Raw genomic sequence first — 23,412 nt, 5'->3', positions numbered from 1 at the left:
CCTGGTTTAGATCTTTTGACTCCAAATCCAGTACCCTTTGCCATACTCACAGTTAACTCTATTTGAACTAAAATGTCCCTGACAACTATTCCAAAGCCCTGAAATACGTCTGAGGCTTTTTTGAATCATCTAAGAAAAACAAAATTATCTTCAATAGTTGTGCTAAGCATTTTTATTGCATTCAGACTCTAGGAATCACCCTTATAGCTGATTATAGTACCATTTTCTTGGTCATTCTGGATAGAAGTTGTTTTCCCTTGCCTTTGGGGTCCTGGGGGTTATGACAGCAGGACCCCAAATGTGACATCCTCATGGCTGACGGCAGCAACAGAGAAGCCATCCCTTTGCAAGGCTGGCTGGAAAGGGCCTCAGCATTTTGCACTGCCAACCTGCACACTTTGCTCTTTCTTTCTTCAAAAATCGTCATTCTCTAGAAACCTAACTGCTACTCCCCTCATCTGCCAAGTCCCTGAGGGGGCAGCCAGATGGGTAGCTGCTGTTGATAAAAACTTCTGAGTTGAGTAAGGATTCTTGTGAATGTTAGAACCCCGAGCTCAGGATGAAATTCTGTTCTCCAAGCACATGATAAAATCCCCAGTCACCTTAAGATCACCTGCATGGCAGTAATCCGCATGCTGGGTTAACTGCAGCCAACTCTGAATCCCAAGACTCCCTCCCTGCCAGTCCTGAGATGTCAGATGGCTCAAAATCTACCTGAACACACCCTAAAGAGGGTCAGAGAGACCTGAAGCTGTTATTACACACTTCAGCTGTTATTACACACTTCAGCTGTTATTACACACACACACACACACATACACACACACAGTGTGTGTTTCTATGTGTGTGTGTGTGTGTGTGTGTGTCTGTGTTTCAAAACTTATTTGCTGTATAACTTTGGTTAAGCCATTTAAGCTTCATCAGCATATTCCTTTATCTGGGAAAACAGGGATAATCCCTTATCCTCACAATCAGAGAATCACTGTGAGGGTTAACTATGTTAACACACAGACTAACAGCAGCTACCATTTATTCAGGGTCTGCCTTGTGTCAGGCACTGTGCTAAGTGGCCTACTGTTACCCAATTTAATCCTGTGTGAAATGGGTACTATCAGGCCCATTGTGCTGATAAGAACAATAGACTAAGACATGTTAAGTAACCTGCCCAAAGGTAACCGGTAAGTAGGGTCCACGGTTAGGATCTGAATAAGCCCAGATCTGTGTGACTTTCAGGCTCAAGCTTTTCTCTCCACAGGGCCTGGCTTCTGTGAAAAGGCACAGCAGAGTGTCCAGCATCAAGTAAGCACTCAAGGACATGCACACACTCTGTGCTGGGGTCTCTTCCCCTTCTTCACACTGACTGGGGATGCTTTGAGATTCTGGAGCATCCATGGCTCTGTTCCCACCCACCCCACCTCTGTGGGTTTTACATGGTGTTGGGCATTCTGGGTCTTCACTTTTCTTCTGCAGGCTCAGGGTTAGTAGAACCAACTAGTCAGAGAATTTCTTTTCTTTTGGTAGTTCACACAGTTGCTTCAAACTAAGTATGGTTTAAAGTTTTTGTACTCTAAGTGTGGTCCCTGTACCGGTATTGTTGGCATCATCTGGAGACTTGATACAGAAATGTAATGATGTAAGAAATGCAGCTTCAGCTTATTGCTGTGTGGCCTTAGCTAACCAAGTTCAAGTAATGTCCCTACACATTGGCTTCTGAGAAAACTATACATCTAATCCTTAGTAGAAGGGAAGGGAAGCACAGATGGGAAAGTCCTCAGAATTTCTTTGTATACATTATTTCTTTTCATCCCCCAATTCTGCATTCCCACTTTGTTCCTTTCTGCTGCAATAATTGTACCTGTAAAATGAACTTAAGATTACTTTTCCATGGAATTATTAGGGAGATTAAAAGTGATAATGCATGCAAAGTGCCTGGCATATAACAGATGCTCAGTGGAGGCTGGTTCCTTGTCTTTCTTCTCTCATGCCCCATTAAATATTGCTTTCTACTATTGTCTATGAGACTGTTATCTTCTTATTGAGGTCCCAACCTTCTTAAAGGGAGAGAATGTTTTTGATGCTTTTCTTTTATATTAGAGCACAGAATATGCTATAGGCACACAGACTCCATGTATAACAGGCATCTACAACATGCCAGATACCATGAGTGGGCCCCAAAATGACCAAGATATTGTTCCTGACTTCAGGAGACTTAATATGTAGAAGGGAAAAATAGATATAAGAATTAATTACAGCTCAGCAAAAATAATAAATATACCAGAGATACTTCCTTTAAAACCATATACAAGAACAAGAACAATAACAAAAGTATACACATAACAGAGGAGATGAAGACTGATTCTGACTGAGCAGAGTACAGAAGGCTTCCTGGAGGTAGAGGCACATGAGCTCAGCTTTGAAGAAACAGTAAAATTTTGATAGGATTTTCCTACCAAGGGATGACCTTCCAACCTGAGGGCTGAATCCAAGCACTGCATGAATTTACCCCACAGGTATTTACTGAACACTTGTCATGTGCGAGACATAGTTCCATTTACTGAGACCAGAAGAGAACAAAAATACTTGGTTTCTGCCATCACTGAATCTATATTCTGATTGAGGGTGATGGAGCAAGACAAGAAACATAAATAAAATATAAAAGTTGTCAGATGATGGTGAGTACTGGGGAGGAAATAAAGCAGAGGAGGGAAAAGTATAGGGGATGGGGTTGCAATATTTTAATAGAATGGTCAAGTGAGTCCTCGCTGCTAAGGTGACATGAGAGCAGAGACCTGAGGGAAAGGAGGCAGCCAGTCCCTTCTCTCTGAGGGCAGAGCATCCCAAACAGAAGAAATCTTTTTTTTTTTTAAAGGTTTATTTATTTATTTTGAGAGAGAAAGACAGAGAAAGAGAGGGAGTAAGCAAGAGGGGCAGAGAGAGGGAGACAAAGAATCCCAAGCAGGCTCTGTACTGTCAGCACAGAGCCTGATGTGGGGCTTAATCCCACAAACCATAACATGCTCCTGAGGCAGGAGCATGCCTGGAATGTCAGAGCAATGACACAAGTGAACGTGAGGGCAGCCCCCCACTGCACTTACTAAGTGACTAAACAGAGGAAAGGGGCACTCCTGGTTTCTTCAAACTGACTCTATAATGCTGCGGAATAAGACATATATGAAAACCATGCCAGCCCACTCCCCTCAGCCCTGCAGATCAGGGGAACGATCTCACTGACATATCTTTTCAAAACCATCTCTTAATGTATCCCTGTTCCTCACTAGGTGGGGAGCAACTTGGGGCCAAGATGCTATTTTATTCATCTGTGTATCCCCAGGACTTATCAAAGGATCCATAACATTGTTGGATAGTCAGTAAATACCTGTTGGGTGAACAGATGAATATGATCTATTCACATACATACTTATATCCTCTTAACCTACTCAATTTCCCATATACCAAACAGAAAGGGACCAGGAAGAGCTGCAAACTTTTTTACCAGGGCCTTACCCATGTCCAGAAGAATCAGTACCATGAAACACATCTGAAAGACCTGTAGTCTTTAGTCTGAAGGAGAAAAGACTCTAGAGGTGCTCAGAGCCAATTTTAATATTTGAAAGGCTGTCATGGGAAAGCAGGGGTAGGCTTGTCATAAGGGAGAGAATAAAGATCTGGGAGAAGAAAGTTAGGGAGCAGATTTTTGCCTTGATAAAAGGAAGAACTTTCTAATAATGATTGGTGAGAATGTGGCTGCCTTGTGAGGTGGTAAGGGTGCCATGACTAGAAGTATGCAGAGACCGATGTTTGTTATCAGGGAAGGGGGCAGCAGTCAGCAAGACGGACTGATCCCTTCTAATGCTAAGATGAAAGGTTCTAAATTATATTTTATTTATTAATTTGAGGAACAAGGGCTAAGTTTTTTATTGTTCATTTCTTGCATTCCCAGTATTCCTTGGTGACATCCGTGGCCTGAGGCTCTTTGCCACAGTCCTGAACCACCACACAACTGCAACCAACCACTTCATGGGATTTTCCTTCTCTGTCAGTTTTACAGAGGCCTACCCATTCCCCTAGTTTCTTGTTGTCATCAACCTTAATTTGGTTGATTTGGTGTTCAGCACAAAGGGCCTCTGCCAGCTTGACATACATAGGTTCATCCAGTTGGACGCAAGCACACAAAGATGGGCTTGGTGCTTGCTTGTCTAAGGCTTTGGCAGCTTCGTGAATTCCATGTGCTAGGTCATCGTGGAATGAGTCTTTCAACACTTCTTGTAAAGCAGTATTAATGTCCATTATACCTCCAGCTACAATGCCTTCCCTGGCCATGGTGGTGGGTTATGGGTGGAGCCAAATCTTGAGTGTACCCTAGCCTCCCCCTCTGCACTACTGGGCAGCAGCAGGGAAGGAGCTAAATCGTATTTATTTTAGACCCAACACTCCCAACGTGTTTCAGTTTATCCTGATTTCTAACTGAGGAAATAAAAAGGATATAGAATAATTACTAAGCACCTACAAGCAAAACACGTTACATATATCATTATTTAAATCTTCACAACTTCTGAAGCAGACATTTTTTAATGTAAGTACTATTTTTTTATTTAAATTCAAGTTAGCTTAAAAAAATTTTTGTTAAGTTTGAGAGACAGTGTGATTGGTGGGGGGTGGGTGCAGAGAGAGGGAGAGAGAGAATCCTAAGTAGGTCCTGCGCTGTTAATGCAGAGCCCTATATGAGGCTCAAATCCATGAACCCATGAGATCATGACCTGAGCCAAAACCAAGAGTTGGTCCCTAAACCGACTGAGCCACCCAAGTGCCCCAAGTTAGTTTTTTTTTTTTAATGTTTATTTATCTTTGAGAGAGAGAGAGAGAGAGAGAGAGAGAGAGACTCTGACAGGGCGCTAGTGGGGGAGGGGCAGAGAGAGAAGGGGACAGAGGATCTGAGAGTAGGGGAGGGGCAGAGAGAAGGGGGGAACAGAGGATCTGAAGCAGTCTCTGTGCTGACAGCAGCGAGCCCAACGTGGGGCTTAAACTCACCAACTGTGAGATCATGACCTGAGCTAAAGTTAGAGGCTTAACCAACTGAGCCGCCCAGGTGCCCCTTAAATTCAAGTTAGTTAACGTATAGTGTAGTACTGGTTTCAGGAGTAGAGTCCAGTGATTCATCACTTTGAGGCAGGCATTTCTATCCCCGTTTTACAGTAGGGGAATCTGAGGCCCAGGAAGTAGATGTAACATATCCAAGGTTATTTGGCTGCAGAATAGTAGCCAGACTCCTCTGATTCCAGAGCCTGTGCATTTTTTTTTGCTGTGCCCTGGTTTCTTGAATATGTGCTCATTTGTATGCTAAACACCTGCTGGACATGGCACAGTGTGTCTGAGACTTTGACAGAGCCTGAGTTTTCTAGTACTATCTCTAAGTCCTCATTCTTCTCATTTAATTTCAATATATACCACCCAAGTATCCCATTCCCACTTTCTAACTTGGTTGTGCCTGCCAAACTGGATCTAGTATATCACAGAATGACAGTCTTGGAAAGGACTTTAGTATCAGTCATCTTCAAGTCTGTCCTCCAGATTCTGAAACTGAGGACTGAGGAAGAAGCAAGGAGTTCATGGTCTACTAGAAAGTCAGACCTATGAATAATAATGATTGTAGAGTACGGTTCAGTGTTATGACAGTAGGAGAGAGGGATTTCTGAGACTAATTCAAAAAGATTGATAGGAGACAGCCACACAATAGATGGAGAAGGGCATTCCAGCAGGAGGAGGAAGCATGAGCATCTATCCCTTGAGGAGACAGACCTGCCATTCGGTTCACAGCCACTACTTCCAGGAGGCCGCTGATTGTTGGTATCAACCTGAAATGTCAATACTGTTTCCAAGTTGAATCTGGGCTCAGATGTATATGTGACATCTCCCCATACCTCTGGCACAGATTCAAGAATCATTTAGGCATCTGAAATTCTGAGTGTGTCTGCTTTCTGCCAACAACAAACACTATTGAAAAAGACAGGACCTGGTCTCCCTTATTTCGAATTCTTGAAGTATTTAAAATTACATTGAACCAGTACTAGGTTATTTCCAGAGGCTACATTCTGGCTTCCTAAGTAGACGTAGTTTCCTTAGAAACTACGTAGAAGCTGAGAACTCATCATGTAGCATCAAGATGGCAATGAGCAAAACACTTGTCCCACAGTGGGCATTCAATATGAGCTTGCTGAACTAAATGTATTTCCTAATGGACCCTAAATCCCTTAAGGGCAGGGACATGGATCTTATTAATCTTGGTATGACCAATGTCTGGCACATAGTAGGCTTCCAATAAATCTATGTTGAATGAATGAATGAGTGAATGAACTCAATAAGTGAATGAACTCAATGAATAAATAGGAACAAAAATAGTTATTTTTTGAGTGCTTACCATGTGCCAGTTATTGTACTGAGTGCTTTATTTTTTTTCTAGCTTTACTGAGATATAGTCAACAAATATGACTGTAAGATATTTAAAGTGCACATCATGATGATATGATACGATTTGATATGATGTGCAATGATAAAGCACATTTATTTATTTACTTACTCATATTTTTGGTGAGAACATTTAAGTTCTAGCTGAGTACGTTATTTCTCTCATCTCATATGCTCCCTGAAACAATCCTACAAGGTAGGCATTATCACTGCCATTTACAATCAAGAAGACTGATGTCCAGAGACCTCAGATCCCAAGACCCAAGTCCATCTGGCTCCAAAGTCCAAACAGGCTTTTAACAGAGTTTCCTGATTTCAGAGGCAGTATCACCCAAACTGTTCAAGTAAATGTGAAACAAAGCCTGTATTACTGGGGTAAGGTTCATGGAAATGCAAAGTATACAAAATGATTTCCAGCAGTCCCCAGAGCAGGAAGGACTGGTTACAAAACTACAATATTCCACAAAGAAAGCCAACTGACAAATTCCCAGAGGAGGTTTTTTTTTTTAACCTCTTTTGGTTTGTCCTATAAAATAAGTTGCTCCAATGACAGATCTTCAAATATGTATTTCAATAATATACCTCAACAAATGACAAAATGAAACTAATCTGAACCCTATTTTTCTTCTGTCTGTTCAGGGAAGAAAGGCGATTCATGAGATAAAAAGCTAGTATCAAGTACTTAGTTTAAAAAAAAAAGCTGAAAGAGAAAAAATAGGTAATGTACGAGGGATAATAGAAACCTCAGCGACAACCACCTCACCCTTCAGCATTTATCACACAAAAACAAGTGTTCAGACTGATGACCCTGGGGCAATGAAAGATTCTTAATCGAAACAACACTCAATTAAATTATGTTCAGAATATTCTTACAGACAGGAAAGAATAGTCAAACATTTAAACATATTTTTAACAAGGGTTGAAACAAAAAGAGGAGGATTTTGGCAAACTCCCAGCTAGTCAGAGAAATGAACCAGAATTCTTAATTCTTGGTTGGCTTACTCTCACATACAACAAAAGGTCTGGATGTCAGACAGACAAGTCTTTCCACCCAGAATGGATGCAAAACCAACAGGTGATTCCAGAAATGCAGCTGATGTTAAATGATGGTCTAACAACAACAAAGGAGGAAGGGGTAGAAAAAGTCATCAGGTTAGTAGTAATTGTATACACTGTAATTAGCCTTTGGGCAAAATGAGATTCTGTGGGTGAAATGTCTGTGGGTGAAAGGAAGTGCTGTGTGTAACACTAAGACAACGGCTTCCAAAACTCCCATCAGACACTGTGGAGAAGGCGTGTGTGGAGGCTTCCGATATCATGTTGGGATTTAGATTAAATGAGATAACTTATGTGAGAGGGCCTGGCACAAGGTAGATGCTTTATAAATATTAACTGAGTATAAATCTATTAAAACTGTCTTTATCCAAAGTAAAAGAAAATTCATAGCTCTCGATGAAGGAGGCGAGAAAAATAACTTGTCTGTGCAGAGCTGGAGAAGGACTTTGTCGGAGAATCTTTGTCAGTGTGCCATTTCTGAAATCAGGGCTTGGGGATCTCTGGCCTTGGATTCACCACTAACAGCGGTGTGAAATGCAGAGATGAGTACCCCATCCCTATCATCAAGGAGTTCGCAGATAGTGAAGTACCAGACAGGAATCTCATGATCATGTTAGGATCTGACAAATGCTAGAATAGATATTTCCCAGATCCATGAAAAAAAAAAAAAAAAAAAAAAACAACAAGAATCAAAGCACATTTTCCCTTTTCATCACCAGTAAGCTTGCAGATAAGAAATAAGACAAAATCAAGAAATAAAAACCCAAGAACAAAAGGACTCATGCAGAAATGGGTCTGTAGTGTAAGAAGCAAGGAGGGAAGCCATCTTCTTTGATTTTTTTTTTAAAGCTAAGGGCTTCTTGGGGAATGGCTATTCTATGCAAGTGTGACCAGCATCATTACACTGAGTCAAGTACCTGGGAGAGGTGAAAATGAAGGAATGCCCAGGAATGTGTGTGAGAATTGCAAAACATAAATACCTTCTATGGCTCACCTCTTTTGGGCAATGGAAAATGAAATGTTACCCTGACAATCAGAAAACCAAAGGAACTCATGATTTAAATCATGCCCAGAACATGCTTAGTACTCGGTAATTTCTAACAAAAATGCCTAATGTTTGATGGGGCTGTGTTGGTGCAGAAGGGATGGATCCATCTGGCACCATATTCGGTTTCTCCTCAGAGCCATTAAGACTTTCCTAGGACACCAAGGCCTCTGCTTGCCCACTCATGTGTAGTAGAGAACCCCACCTCTTTCTTAACAGAAAACAGGAGGTCATCAGGTAGGAACTATCCCAAACTGCCTCCTTCCCTTCTACTACAAACTTATCCCTAATAGAGCTCCTCCTGGCTTAGAATGACAGTCCATAAAATGCTGGAGGAAAAAAAAGTTCCTAGGGCAATGTTATGTATTATACCATTCCTTTTAAGATTTGTAACACGCATTAGCACAGACTCAAAGAAGCAGTGATTAAAAAAAAAAACAACCCTTTTTAATTTGGTTCACTTCAGTTTCCCAAACTTATTTGGTCACAGAACCTCTTTTAAGAAAACATATAACCTATTAAACACCTTTGGGAAAGACTTTTAGATGAGATTTCCAAATGAGCACTACTCTTTGAAACAGGACAGAATACTGCCTCAGGATATAATTACCCTAGCCTGGGGGTGTGGGCCCCAGCTCTGAGCTATAGTTCCTGAGATACCAGAGGGGCCCACAGGAAAAAGGAAATGAAGCCAGAGAACAGTTCTAAGGTCTCTTTTTACTGTAACAGTCTATGATTCTGTTTCTCAGAGGACATCACATAGACTTGCTCTGGGATAATCTAGACACAGGACAGAGATGCATAGTGGGGAGGGGGTCAGACGTCTGAAGACGTATTTTCATCTTGTACAAATCTGGGTCTAGCTCACTATGTATCAGCATACAATAGCTCAAGGAGTTTCACTCAGAGAACCAAAGACCCAGGGGAGAAACAAAACATAATTGTGTGTGGCTGTATGGACACCAAAGCAGAAGTACACATGTAGAGGTGCACAGATACAGCCATACACTTGCACATTATCTATACTTAACTAACTAGGCACAATACCCTGGGAGCCACTTTAGTATTGCAGATAAAAACAGAGTCAAACAGGAGTGCCTGGGTGGTTCAGTCGGTTGAGGTCTGACTCCTGATTTCCGCTCAGGTCATGATCCTTGGGTTGTGGGATTGAGCCCCATGTCAGGCTCCACGCTGGATGGGGCCCCTGCTTGGGACTCTCTCTCTCTCTCTCTTTCTCCCTCTACCCTTCTCCCCCACTCACGCGCTCTCTCTCTAAAGTAAATTTTTAAAAAATAGAGTCAAACAAACATGGGTTCAATTTTGTTCTGACACTTAGAAGTTGTGTGACCTTGAACAAGTTAGTTAACTTTTCTGAGCCAGTTTCCTTACCTGTAAAATAGGGCTAATAATACCTACACCTCACAGAACTGCTGTAAGAATTATATACTATTTACCAGATGCTGTTCTGCGTGTTTTATATGTTGATGCTCACAATAATCCTATCAATATCCCTATGTTACAAATGAGAAAACCGAGGCACAGAGAGGGGAAAAACTTGCCTGTTACACAGCTAGTAACTAATGAGGCTGGGATGCTAACACAAGCAGTCTATGTCTTAATCACAAAGCTATCCTGCCTAGCACAGTTCCAGATTATAGTAGGTCTATGATATTCCCCGGGAAGACACAGACACACATACACAAATATACAAATACCCTACACCTCCTCTTCCTCTCTCGGATTTAAAATGTGCTGTTTTTGTCATTAGTTTGTTACACGGGCAGTTCAAGTGGGCAGCATGAAGACACCAGCTTCCCAAACACAAGGATCCTACGTGGCTCTTCAAGGAACGGAAGAACAATTCAACATTATAAATGATGACTCACGACCACTATTTTCACAAACAGCCTGCTAATTAAACTTTCTTATGAACCTTGCTAACCAATTTTTCCAATGCATGGAGGAAAAATCATTCATTATAGACCGGAATCCGAAATCTAATATTAACAGCACAAGTAGTATCTGTGGCATTGTAATTTGATCAGCTTGAGCATTAATAACAGTTAGACACTGATGTCTGAGGCAGTTAATCAGCTTTTGTTGAGATGTACATAGATAACTGAACAAAACATCTGGAAGACAGACGAGAAAGTAAAACTAGCTTATCACAAGGCGTTTAGTATTTGCTTTATCCTTACAAATCCCCTCCTCACAATGTTCTATCTTCTAGGTGACCACAGTAATATCCTGAATTGGTATAGCACTTTAATGACATACCAACACATTAGTAGCTCATCTCCCGTCAACACACAGTAAGGTGGAAAGTACCAGTGTCGTTTTCCCCATTTTATGCACAACAATCTGAGGCACAGAACAGTTTGATCCACTGAAAGTCCCATAGCTATAATGAGAACTTGGTGGAACCTTCCATTTTATCATGTTGCCACTCATAGAGGTGGCCTGGTTTTAAAAAACAATCTCAGAAATCATCCTGGCATTTTCAAATACTGAACTGAAGGCTTTCATTTACAATCTTCCAGAACCACTAAAACTGCTATTCATTATTACCGTAGCTATTTCTGAGGTTTACTGGAATACATCCTACACAGCCACATGCAAGATTCAGGATGAAACAGCAAGGATGCGAGGAACCTTCTCTGTGAAAGTCTCTTGTTCCAACTGGCAGCAGCATGTGGTCAGACAGACATGGGTACACAGACAGCTCGGTCAGTCACTTCAAACAACGTGAGCTTTGGTTTCCTCATCTAAAGAATGGGGCTGCTATTACCTCTTGGGGTTGTGGTCAGGATTAAATGAGATAACAAATATAAAGCAACTGGCATCCAGCAGTTCTTAATAAATTTAAGGTCCCATTCCACTCTCCTGCCTTCTCATATGGCATTTCCTATTTCCTATTTGGAATTATATAACTGAGGACTGAACCAAGAACAAATAGATACCTACTTTTCCTTTCCTCTGTCTTTATCTATCTATTGGCCCAGGGGTAGGACACTTGGTGAGAAGAGGGAAGCAGTCAAGAGACAGAAGCGGCCCCTCCCATTTATAGACTGCTTTAGTTTACAAGTGCCTCCACATGTGTCAGCTGTTTGAATTCCAAGTCCCATGAAAAGAAGGTAGGGTAAGGATCTATCTTCGTATTGTATGTCGAGAAAATGAGAGGTCCACAAGGAAAAAGCGACTTATGCAAGGCCAGGCACATACCTATTATGTGTGTGTGTGAGAGGGGCTGGGGAGTAGTGCAAGATTTCACTGATATCTGTTTCACTTCTGGTTAGAGTTCACTGCACTGTGTCTGGTATTTCTGAGAAGGAAGCATTCGGTATGTGTGTGTATGTTGGGGCGGGTGGAGCACTCTGGGGTAGTGCTGTATTTCTTTTGTACTTAGACAGTGGTCTGTCTCATTGAAAAAGCTCCACTTACTGGCAAGGGGCACTGGGGAAGAGAAAAGGTGGCTGAGAACTAGTTCCAGTTTCCAGGGTCAGGGCCAGAAGGTGAGAGTAACATTTGATTTTCCTGTTTGCTGTCCAGCTCAGAGTCCTGGGCAATGCAGAACCTGCCAGAACTCATTGCAGAGACCCTTACCAGGAAGATGGTAGCAGAGTACTGAAGTACCTGTGTGCCCAGCCTCAGGGTTTGAGGGGAGAGGGGAAGACTGAAGAGACCTGGAGACCAGTTAATACCTCAGTTCATGGCAGCAGGCAAGGAAGCTCACTTCAGAACACTTCCTTTGGCACATTGTTTACAAAAACAGTGAAAACAGGGACTCCAGTCAGGCAGCCTCTCTCTGTCACTGACTTCCTTGGCCAGAAAAAAACATGTCAATCAATCCAACATGGGCTCAAGCAAGAAAGATGAAGAAAGAAAAACTCTATGTATGTGATTTCAGGCTTCATATCCCATCCTGTATCATAGCTGGCAAGTGTCTCCACAGAGGTCTGTGGGCTAATGTGAGTGTCGGGGGGAAGGTGGGAGGGGGCTGGGATCCTGCTTACCACTTGAGAATGGGATCAAGGTTGTCACCATCCATTTTTCCTTCATGTAAAGAAAACTTAGGCTAGGTGGTTGGTTACTTCTCAGACAAGTCACCTAGCCACATGTAATTTAATTTTCCTTCTGGTTCTCCTTTTACCATTCATTCTATGCCCATTTTGCTCTATCTGGCTTTTTAAAAAACCCATAGCTATTTTAATTCTAGCTCTCTTTCATATTATCTTACAAAGCCAATTCAAATCCTCTTTTAATCAAATGGCACGTGAGTACATAAAAAGGCAAAAAGAGGAGACAGGACAGGCAGCAAGCAAAGAAAAGAAAAAAAAGAAGAAAGAGCAAGGAAAAGAAGAAACCAAGTGCTCTTGACTCAAGTCTTCTTTGGGGGGCACTGGCCTCAATATGTTGGCTATTTTGATAGGGTCAGAGGAAGTACTGAATGTCAAAGCCTTTGAAAACAGACACAAAGGGAAATTTGGGGGATTATTAAGTATACGCTTTATGCTCATACCACCAATAAAATGATTAAATCTGAGTCAAGATGTTTGTGGTAAGAAATTCCATTATCAGCCATAGGAATTAGAGTAATTACCCGAACTATCTGTATCCACTTAATGGTAATGGGACCTCACATATCACCAGACATCCAACTACAAAACAAGGGCCAAGCAGAAAACCAAATTTGTAAGTCAGCAAGAAACTGAAGTAGGTGCAAGGAGAGTCACTGAGAGAACTTGTGCCTGACCTCAGCAAGATAAACAATGATCCTCAAATCACAGACACCATGGGGAGTCTGCAAATTGTCCACCTCCTTCTGTGTTAGGTTGGGTTATTTATTAGGCAAGTAGAAAAAAACACAGACTTTGGAGTCTGACAAACTTGGGTTCAAATCTTAGCCCTACCGCTAATTAGCTATGACCTTGGATAAATTACTTAACCTTTCTGAGCTTCAGTTATTTCATCAACACAAAGGGGCCACTAATAACACTTTCCCATGGAATAGTCCTGACTGTTCCATTCACTATCCCTTGAAGATGTCTCTGAAGCCTTGCTCAACTGCTTCCCTCTTTATGGACTAGTCTCCCACAACCTGCTCTCTACCAAGATCAAGGCTCATTTGACACTTGTTCTGAGAACCCCAGCCTACTGTCGTCTTTCTCTCTTTTGAACACCCATAGCTGATGTGTTCATATTCATTTAGCACAGCCAGAGTGACAAGGTAACAGATCACAGACTTTGCAGTCAGATCTAACCCCACTCTCCAGCTAACTGTTCTAAGTCTTGGCTTCCTTATCTATAAAATGGGGATAATACCACTGATCATACATAACTGACATAAAGCTTCAATGAGATAATATATATAATACGTAGCTGACACATAGCAGGCATTCCATCAAAACTCCGTCCTTCTGTGATGCGTCCTTCTGTGCTAATGAAACTACTAGCCAGGGTCAGGAAGGGTCAGTTTGGACCTTGGTGAAAAACAAAACAAACACCCCCCACCCTCACCCCCACTACCATCACACGCAAAACAGTAAAGGTGGACAGACATGCGTTCCAGCCCCTTCCAGACCTGCAGGCTGCCGTAGGACCCCATACTTTGTCCTGGCTTCCCCCATCACTGCCCTGCTGGCAGCAACGTGTGGGCACGAACTATGTCTTATCTTCTCTGGCTTCTTCACAGACCCTGATACAGAATTTAAGAGAAGAGAAGGAAAGGGAATAACATTTATTTGGTCTGAGAGAGCAGACACTAAATAAATACTGTTGGCTGAATGAAAATGTTTTACAAATGTAAAAGCCTTATCCAAATATATGGTCTCTATCTGAATTTTATCTTCTCTCCAAACTAGAAATATCTTCTCCCATCAAAGCTCAATTTGGGGACTGTAGAAAAAATAAAAAGGCAACTTAAAGATCTTTAGTTCTTACAAGGAATGAAGACAGATACAGAGTTCATCAGTTAAGAGCAGTAAGGGAGATGTGGAATGGGGCTGTTGTGGGGTGGGGGAGGCAGACTGAAAAGAGAAATCACCCTGCCACACCTCCCAGAAGACAAGAAAAAAAATGAATTTCCCATTAACACATTTCAGAAAGCACTTTCCTCCTACCCTGAAGCTGATGAATTACATTTTTAGATAATGTGTGGAAATTTCAGTTTGACATTACCTTCCTGCTTAGTTCCTAGTCTCAATCAACCAGGTCATTCTACAGAGAAGGGGGAGGGAGTGAGGGAAGGACTGTGTGTGGGTGTGTGTGTGTATGTACTGGGGGAAGGAGGGGAGGCTGGGTGAACAGGGAATTGGTCCTACGAACCAAACAGTCAGCTAAAGCACAGAAATAGAAAATCCTTAAAATACCCAGGCCTGATTCACATCCCAGGTAAAAATCCTTTGAGACATTTCTCTTGGGACATGAGAATACTTTCCTACGGTTTTCTGAGTTTGGAAGCGGGGCAGAACCATCTAATATGGAAGGGAAGATGAAGGGGAAGATAGCCAGGGGGCAAAAGGAAACCATACCTGCTCTATAATCCTGACTCCTGCCACCCTGGGAAAAGAACTATATCCAAAGGAGCAGAATGTACCTGTGTAAGTTCTAATCCTCACTGATCCATTCAGTTGCCAACCCATCCTAATTAGAAAGTATGGGAGGTCTCTGCCCCATGGGTGTGTAAGAGGCACAATAATTACATAGTTTACTGTTTGCACTTAACATTCTGACATCTTCCAGTTCCCCTTAATAAGGGAGACCCCTATTCTTCCATTTTGTAACCCTACTAGGCTGCCAAATCTTCTCCATAACTGAATATTTTCCATTCACCCCCAACAATAATCACTTTCCCTCCCCAAGTCCACAAGTCAAAATTCTTTCGTTCTTCTTTGTGGAATACAATAAGATGACTGCAGGGGGATGAGAAATAAAATGACAGATGCAAATCTGCCTGATTTTCCTTTGAATTCAAGAAACACATTGCACTGTACCAAACACATTTTCAAAGTCAGCAGCAAAATGTGCTGATAAATGCTACCATTTCCTGTACCCTTCTCATCACTAGCCCTCTGATGTGCATGTAGAAAAGTTCATTTAGCTAATCAATATCTTGGGATTTTCTTGGATTATACATAATTGAGACTGGGTTTTAACTATGCTTACATTTAAGGCAGCATCCATTTTAATACAGTGCTTGCAAAATCAAGAAAAAGAAAACACAGTGAAGAGTATTTTGTGAAGAGACAAAACCTGAAGTTAAAAAACCACTCTGTTCTTCCTTGTTCAGGTAACTGGTGACCTGCTTAATTAAAAAACCACTGGTCCTTATTGTTATTTTTTTAATGTGTAGTATGCTGTTTTCCAAAACAAAAGATTTTGAACTCTAATTGTGTTTTCCCTGAACTGAAAGTTTTCATTCCCTGGGTAATATAAGCTGAGTTCATTTGTTAAGGGGAGAAGTCAGTTGAGTATTTTTAGAGAAACTGCCAAAGATAAACTATAAATTGGACAACTCACAATTAGTCAGACAGTCCTGGGTTCAAGTCCCAGCTCCTCCACTTGGAAGCCAAGACACCTTGGGCTAATTACTCAGTTGTTCCTAAGTCCAAGTTTCTTCATCTGTAAAATAACTATCTTGAGGATTACATGAAATTCCATCAATTCATCTCAGCACAATGCTTAGCACATAGTGCACAATAAACACTGGCTATTATTGTGAGTCTCCAAGAAATCCCAATTTACTATTTAAATGAGCTACTCTATTTAAAGTATTGAATACCATGCCCAAAACACACAGAAGGCACACAGAAACATACAAAAACTTCTGCTATTATATTTATTTGGCTGGGTGTTGTAAGAAAGTATGCCAATAAACTCACCTTAGGGCTGAATTCACATTTTAGGAATGAATTGAAAGCACTTTCATATTTTAGGATTTTTCAGGGCCTTTTATTGTTTATAAAGTTATCTCAGAAGTAAAACTCACTCAAATTTCCATAGTGCCCTAGAAGTACAGTTTCTTGAAAGTATATGAGGTAACATAAAGCAGTCCACAGCCCTCACTGTCCTTTCTCTTTTTAACCCAAGAGACCATACTCCATGCAATGCCTCCTGACCTTAGAGGGCCCTAACAATCCCCCCACCCCCGCTGCTGTACCCACATGTCACCTACTGAGAGGGACACACAGGATTAATAGCATTTTCACAAATCTGAGAAAGAATAGAAGTTACCCAGTGGCATGAAATCAAAACTGAGTTGGTTCCTTTAACTGGAGATGTGATTCCAGATACAAAGGTGGTGGCAAAGCATTCATCCTGATGTCCACAGCAGTGAAGGGTCTTTTTTGCCTTGTTCTGCCTTTTTCATTGAATAACATTAATTAAGCCAAAGCCAAGTGTTATAAAGAAAAAAATGAAAAAAAAATGGGCTAGAGGTGAGGTTTAGGAAATGCTGTCTTTGTCAGGGTGCAACTCTAACCAGCTTCGTTTTTTGGTATGCTTAACTTTATCTGGTGATGCTGCTTCATAATAGACTACTGTGTCCTAAGAGGCATACTCTAGCTCTACTTCCTGTGTCCAAAACACAAAGGAACAAAAAAGGCTTTTGTTCTTAGACTGGAATTTTAGCTCTATACCTTTGCTTTTCTTCCCTCTACCTAAATCCTAACCTCATCTTTCAAACCTCTCCCAGCAGCTCCAGCTAACAAAAACCTCACCCTTTCTCAACCATCTATAGTCCTTACAGTCTGTTCCATGCCCTGGACACTCTATATATTCAGCTTTATAACAGATAATGTTCAGTTTGGACCACTCCGTCCTCAAAACCCTCCCTTCAGAGCTCTTACCTGCCTGAACTGGGATTTAAAAAAAACAAAAAAACAAACTACACTGTATGGGCACATGAAGAGTAATATCAAGTAAAAATTCTTTTTGATCGCTAGAATGCAAAAAATCACACGAGCTAGACAAGTAGATCAAAACTGTTTGTTTTACATGGATTCATTTCTGGGGATTTTTCTTTGTTACTTTTTTTCTCCTTTCTGTCTTCCTTTTGGAGAGCAGTGATAACGAGGTAGACAACTATTAAAATGTAATTTAGCATCCCAGTTCTGCTGGCTTTAAGACATACCCTGAGCCATCTAACTGCATCCTGCCTAAGCCATGTTTCCTCCCCTAAAATACTGAGCATCTCTAATGCAGTCTCAAAGCTTGAAAAAACAAAAGGGCAACAAAATTAAAAATGAGAAACTAATTCAATTCTTTGCAGTTCATGGGAATAATATAATTTCTACCAGGAGTTTGATGTTTTTTTGCCTGAGTTTCGAGGTTGCACAAAAGCTCGTGGGCCACACACCATGTCCCTTTCTCTCCAGCAGCAGAGTCTGCAGATGGATGAAAGAGAAAAATGAAGAACATGGCTTCCTGTGCCATCACGTGTCCACGGCTGCACACAAAAGCAAGTTGGGAGACATGTTTTCTCTCTCTGGTACCTAGATTATCCTGATAAGTGTCCTTTTAAAATTGGAAAAAGAAAATCTAATATCACTGAGAAGATAAGTAACAGAGATGTCCAAAAGCACTATAACAGAATCTTAAACCTGGCACTTTCAGTAAATTTGGTTCTACTCTGAAGGCTGAGTTGTATCCCCAGAGGATGATAAATATTGTTATCTTTGCCTCCTGTTATACACAGGAGTCTAGTTTAAAGCCATGGTGCATTAGGTAGAATCTCCAGAGGGTGGCCAGCAACTACTGCTCAGAAGATCAAAATGTTTCATTGGGTTATGGGGCCAGGGTTAGGCGGGGATCTTCACTTAACACAGGCAGGGGCATCCTGCACATACTTCCCCATAAAATCATGCTTTTGGAATCTGGGGGTGAACCCCAGCTCCACCACCTGGCGATAATTGTTTTGCAGGGGGAAATTACTTGACCTCACAAGGTTTCAGTGTCCTCATCTAAGAAAATGGATGTTATTCTCAGGGTTAAATCAAATAAGGTATGTCTAGTGCTTAGCAAGTGCCTAGCATAAACTATCTGATAAATGATAGCAATTATGTCCTCAGTACCAAACACTTAAGCCCATGCCCAAATTTCCTCTATGTGTTTTCAAATGGAGAATTCATTCACAACCCACTGTCAGGAGCCAACCCAGCCTACCTACAATGCTTTCAACAACAAGTCTCACTCTCTTTCTCTTCCTCTGAGTGTCTCTCTTTCTCTTTTTTTTTTTTTTTTTTTAATTTTTTTAACGTTTTATTTATTTTTGAGACAGGGAGAGACAGAGCATGAACAGGGGAGGGTCAGAGAGAGCGAGACACAGAATCCGAAACAGGCTCCAGGCTCCGAGCTGTCAGCACAGAGCCCAACACGGGGCTCGAACTCACAGACTGTGAGATCATGACCTGAGCCGAAGTCGGCCGCTTAACCGACTGAGCCACCCAGGCGCCCCTCTCTTTCTCTTAATTTGATAAGCTGGAACCTTCTAAGGGAATCCATTCGCTTAGGGAGTGGTTTGGGCTGGAAAATCTTAATCTTGAATTCTTATCTCTTCGCCACTTCCCACCCCCCAATCCTCCCACTAGATATTTAAACTCCTTGTAAACTTCACAGGATCGAGATGTATTGAGATCTGTAGGAGGTGTTGGAGGAAAAGGGGGGACTGGGATGTTAAAAATCAGGGCAACAAAAATACTTATGATGTCATTTACCCTGACTTCTGAACCACCGGCAGCAGCCTTTCAACTTGCCTGATGTTCCACCTCGCCTCTCCCAGCCTGTGTTATCACCTCCCACCAAATGTAGGCCTCAGAGGGTCTTCCATTAGAGCGATTCTCACTCCTTCCCCAACTCCCCACAGCCCTCTCTCCCTCCTTCTCTGACTTTTAGCATAGTCAATTAAACCTGAACAACTGGTGGATGGAGGAAATATGCTGCATCTATGGAATGGTACAGCAGGGACCAGTTTCACTGTTAATTTAAAATGCTAGAATTAATTAGGTAGTGTAAATGAAGAATTTAATAAGCACTCTTTACAACCACAAGTTCTACTTTTATTAAACACTGCTACCAAATGAGGGCAAATATCTCTGTTCTCTTATATATTTCCTTGCCTCATTCCCAGAAGTTCCCTGCAAATAAAAAAAATTTTTTTTTGCCTGAAATTTAAAAAGTGCATAATTATAAATTTATGCCTGAATTATATTTCTGCTTTCAACCCATAAGCTTCTTCTTTAAGCTCAGATGCTACTGTCTCTGCTTGTGCTGGAGAGGGTGCTAAACAAACCAAAGTTGACAATTTTGGTTTTGTATACCAAATTAAAGGCTGTCTTCGAAGCTGTCACTCCTATTCAAATCTACTCGGTGAACTACCAAATTAGCATTCTTTCAGTAAAGGAATCTGCTTGTTTAAACATGTGTCTTTAGAAAACAAGGAACAACACCATGAATCAGTACTTTTAAAAAATCTCACTACAGTTCTAAGGGAAATCTTTTGAAAAGGTGATTAATAATATTCACTAATATAGCTGGCAGAGTCCCTATTTAGAAGGTAAGGCTACACCAAAAATACATTTTCTATACAGGAGTGGGAGGAAGAATCATATGCTTAACTGGTTTTAATTTTGTGTGAATTATCATCCTATTATATAAAGATTATTCAGGAATCTAAACATTGGCTGTCTGAGAGGACAGGCAATTCTGTTAAAGGATGGATGATACGGTGTTCTCAGATAAGATCATCAAAGCTCCGGTCCTATTTGGAGACCTTGATAAAATTTCTCTGTTCAGCCACTTTCCTTGTAACATACTACATGCCTCTGTAATAACAACATCTCCCATTTACTAAGAGACCACTATGCAATAGGCGTTACACTATCCAGTCTCTCACTTAATTCTCAAAATAAGCCCTTTGAGATAAATATTATTTTCCAATTTTATAGATGAGGAAATTAATTTTGGAGGGTTATGTGACTTTTATTTTCAACAGTTATTTTAGTTTTATGATCTTGCAAGGTACTTAATTTATATAGGAGACAAATTTACAAGTGAATTAGAAGAATTGGAGAACAAATACAGCTATGTGCACACGTATACACTGGATTCTCAGACTTAAAACCAAGATGATGTATCTTCCTATTTTAATGACAGACTTTCCTTTTTCTTAATAGGCCAGTTGCTTGTCAATTAAACTGTCCAGAGAAAAGGAAACAAAAGTCAACACTCAAAAATGACAAATGCTCAGGTGGGCGGAATGATTTTAGGAATGGAGCATCAAAGATGAGCAGCTGCACTCTGTCATGACGTAGCCAGTAGATTTCTAAGAAAATATTCTCACTTCCAAAAAGATTACAGGGACACTTCACTCCAAAGAATTACAGTATCAGTGTCTGGCAAACATTAGGTCTTCAGCAAATGGCTGTTGATTAGAAAAACATCGGAAGCTAAAATGTTCAAGTATTGAAATTGTAAGGGTATTGTGTTACTATTAAGTAAAAAGTCTCCGACTTCTCAAAGAGTATCCTCAAAACAAAACAAAACAAACAAAATACCTCAAATACAGATCTTCATTAAGCTTCTCCCTCCTACTGCAGAGTAGTTTTATTCCAGAATAATCTGCTATCCTTACAGCCTATTTCTCCCAGAGACAATGGGCAGTTGTGATCTCCATCCACAATGGCTCCCCCGCCCCATTAAAACTGTCTCAGACACTGGACACACACAAGCCAAATGCTTGAGAGGAAAGGAATAGATAAAAACTAGCATGGAGTACAGGGAGGGTGGAGGGCAGAACTGAGAACTATGGAACAAAGGGAAAGGGTGGCTGATTGAGAATAAAAGGGGATCAAACCAAAGGGTTATTTCACAGAAAGTAAAGCTTGAGGAAGCTCCAAAATCTCATCTGCTTCCAAGTCCTACCAATCTGCAGAATGGTTTTATGTAGTGTACACACTTGCAGGAGCTTACGACTGTGTTCCCACGCCATCCCTGAAGGCAGGATACACGATGCAGACACTCAGATGCATTAACCATTCACCGTGCGTGTGTGTGTGTGTGCGCGCGTGCATTCCTGCTAAGGTCTGCACATTCAACCGAACAGACAGCTGCTGATCCTAAGCTTAGAATATTGAAGAAGACCATACCTGTAATTTTGTCTCTCACGAGTTTGCAGGATTCTATTTCACCAATGCTCCCAAAGAGACTCCTGAATTCCTCCTGGGTCATGTTCTGGGGTAAATAGTTGACTATGAGGTTGGTTTTGCTGTCATCTGTGGCTGCCCCTGTCTGCATGGGAGAAGGACAGTTTCTATTGTTGCTGGAGGGTCCATTGCTTGTATTGGATGTCGGGCCATTTGACACCTGTGGCTCCATGGTGCTAATTATCTAAATAAAAATAAAAATAATAAAAATAAACCTCCTGAAATCTCAAAGACACAAAAGTCTCTTTCAAGATTTTATTTTATTTTATTTTATTTTGTACTTTGAAAAGAAAGGGAACAAGATAAAGCAAGATGGAGCAAAAGAGACTGGGTTGTGAACACATCCAATTTAGAAGCATGTTTTTAACCAAAATGTTAAACTCCCTTTGCTATTTTTAGGCCAGCCCATAGATTTTGAACACAGACTAGAATGCAATGGGAACGCTCCCATTATTTTGTTAATGAAAAGCTAATTCCTGTTTTCATTACACAATCACTCTCAGAAATGTATACTTAAGCCACACCAAATTATAATTAAAATGTAAAGTAATAATCATGATTAAAATTATAGTTCCATTAAAGCTGAAAAACTAAATATAGAGGTCTATGCTCACAAGACCAAACACAGTACCTGTTTATTAACTATCTTATAAAGTAAAATGACATTAAATTAAGTGGGGGCCATTCCATATCGGAAGGGTTTGGATTGTCACTGATGTTTAAGCACTGATCAAACTTCAGATTTCATCAACACACACCAAGGAGCTAAGTCATCTGATGATTCTTCTCCCTAGCCACTCCATTACTGTTTCTCCTGGACCTCTAATAAAATAAAGAACATAAAGGAAAAGGTCTCTCTGGGTCTCCACCTTAGGTCCAGCACAGCCTGAGGCTATCCTCTCACACTTTATTCAAAAAGGACTTTCTGTGGATTTAAATACTTAATTAAACAAAAATTTCCACAAATGTGTGAACTGTTCCAGGCAGCATGTATGGGAAAAAAGACAAATAAATCTTAGTCTCTAGCCTCAAGGAGATTACAGTCTATGGAGGACACAGACCGGCAAATGGCTCACAGTAGGACAATGGGCATGTAGTAGGGGAACAATTAGCCCTGCTTTATAGGATGTGATTGAGGAAAAGTACTGAGAAGATGAAGCAGGAATAAAGTTCTACGGGAAAAATGAATTTAAGCTCATGGAGCCTGGTTGTAAAGAGGCCCTATAAGGCATGACAAACATAGAGAATCATAAAACTGCAGAGCCAGAAGTCACTTAAGGAAATAAAATCCAGTAAAATCTAGTTCAAAACTCTCATGTTTGAGATTAATTCCAGAGACATCCAGTGAACTGTGTCATCGCAAACTGGGGCAGAGCCTGGGCCTACAGTTTTCCTGGCCCCGAATGCAGCCCAGCAATTCCCCTTTTCCATTCTATCCTATCACCATCCCTTACTAGTCCTTCATGATAGGACTTCCATTGCCTCCGAAATTGATCAATTCTTTGGAAATGGAATCATGCTCTGCCTTTCACTAGCTGTGTGACTTTGAGTAAGGGACTTCAATTCTAGGAGCCTTAGTTTTCCTCATTTGTTTTTGTTGTTGTTGTTGTTTTTGTTTTAATTAAAAAAAATTTTTTTTTACATTTATTT

The 23,412-nt window shown here is 40.9% G+C and overlaps 1 protein-coding gene and 1 pseudogene across 7 annotated transcripts in view; both read right to left on the bottom strand.

Annotated features, from left to right (window-relative positions):
- The window catches only part of ELAVL4 (ELAV like RNA binding protein 4), a 147,531-nt gene that overhangs the window by 30,272 nt on the left and 93,847 nt on the right, over positions 1-23,412 (bottom strand). For all 7 annotated transcript variants that reach the window (XM_040470183.1, XM_040470181.1, XM_040470178.1 and 4 more), the window contains exon 2: positions 21,706-21,946. In XM_040470183.1, coding sequence (XP_040326117.1) covers positions 21,706-21,946 — 241 coding nt within the window. The remainder of the gene's footprint in view (positions 1-21,705; positions 21,947-23,412) is intronic.
- LOC121027098 (40S ribosomal protein S12-like) lies at positions 3,891-4,365 on the bottom strand (annotated as a pseudogene).

The sequence above is a fragment of the Herpailurus yagouaroundi genome, unplaced genomic scaffold (genome assembly GCF_014898765.1).
Source record: "Herpailurus yagouaroundi ecotype Mexico unplaced genomic scaffold, PumYag 77, whole genome shotgun sequence".
NCBI lineage: Eukaryota > Metazoa > Chordata > Mammalia > Carnivora > Felidae > Herpailurus > Herpailurus yagouaroundi.
Note: the sequence above shows the minus strand (reverse complement) of the source record. Positions and strands in the feature narration are given on the sequence as shown.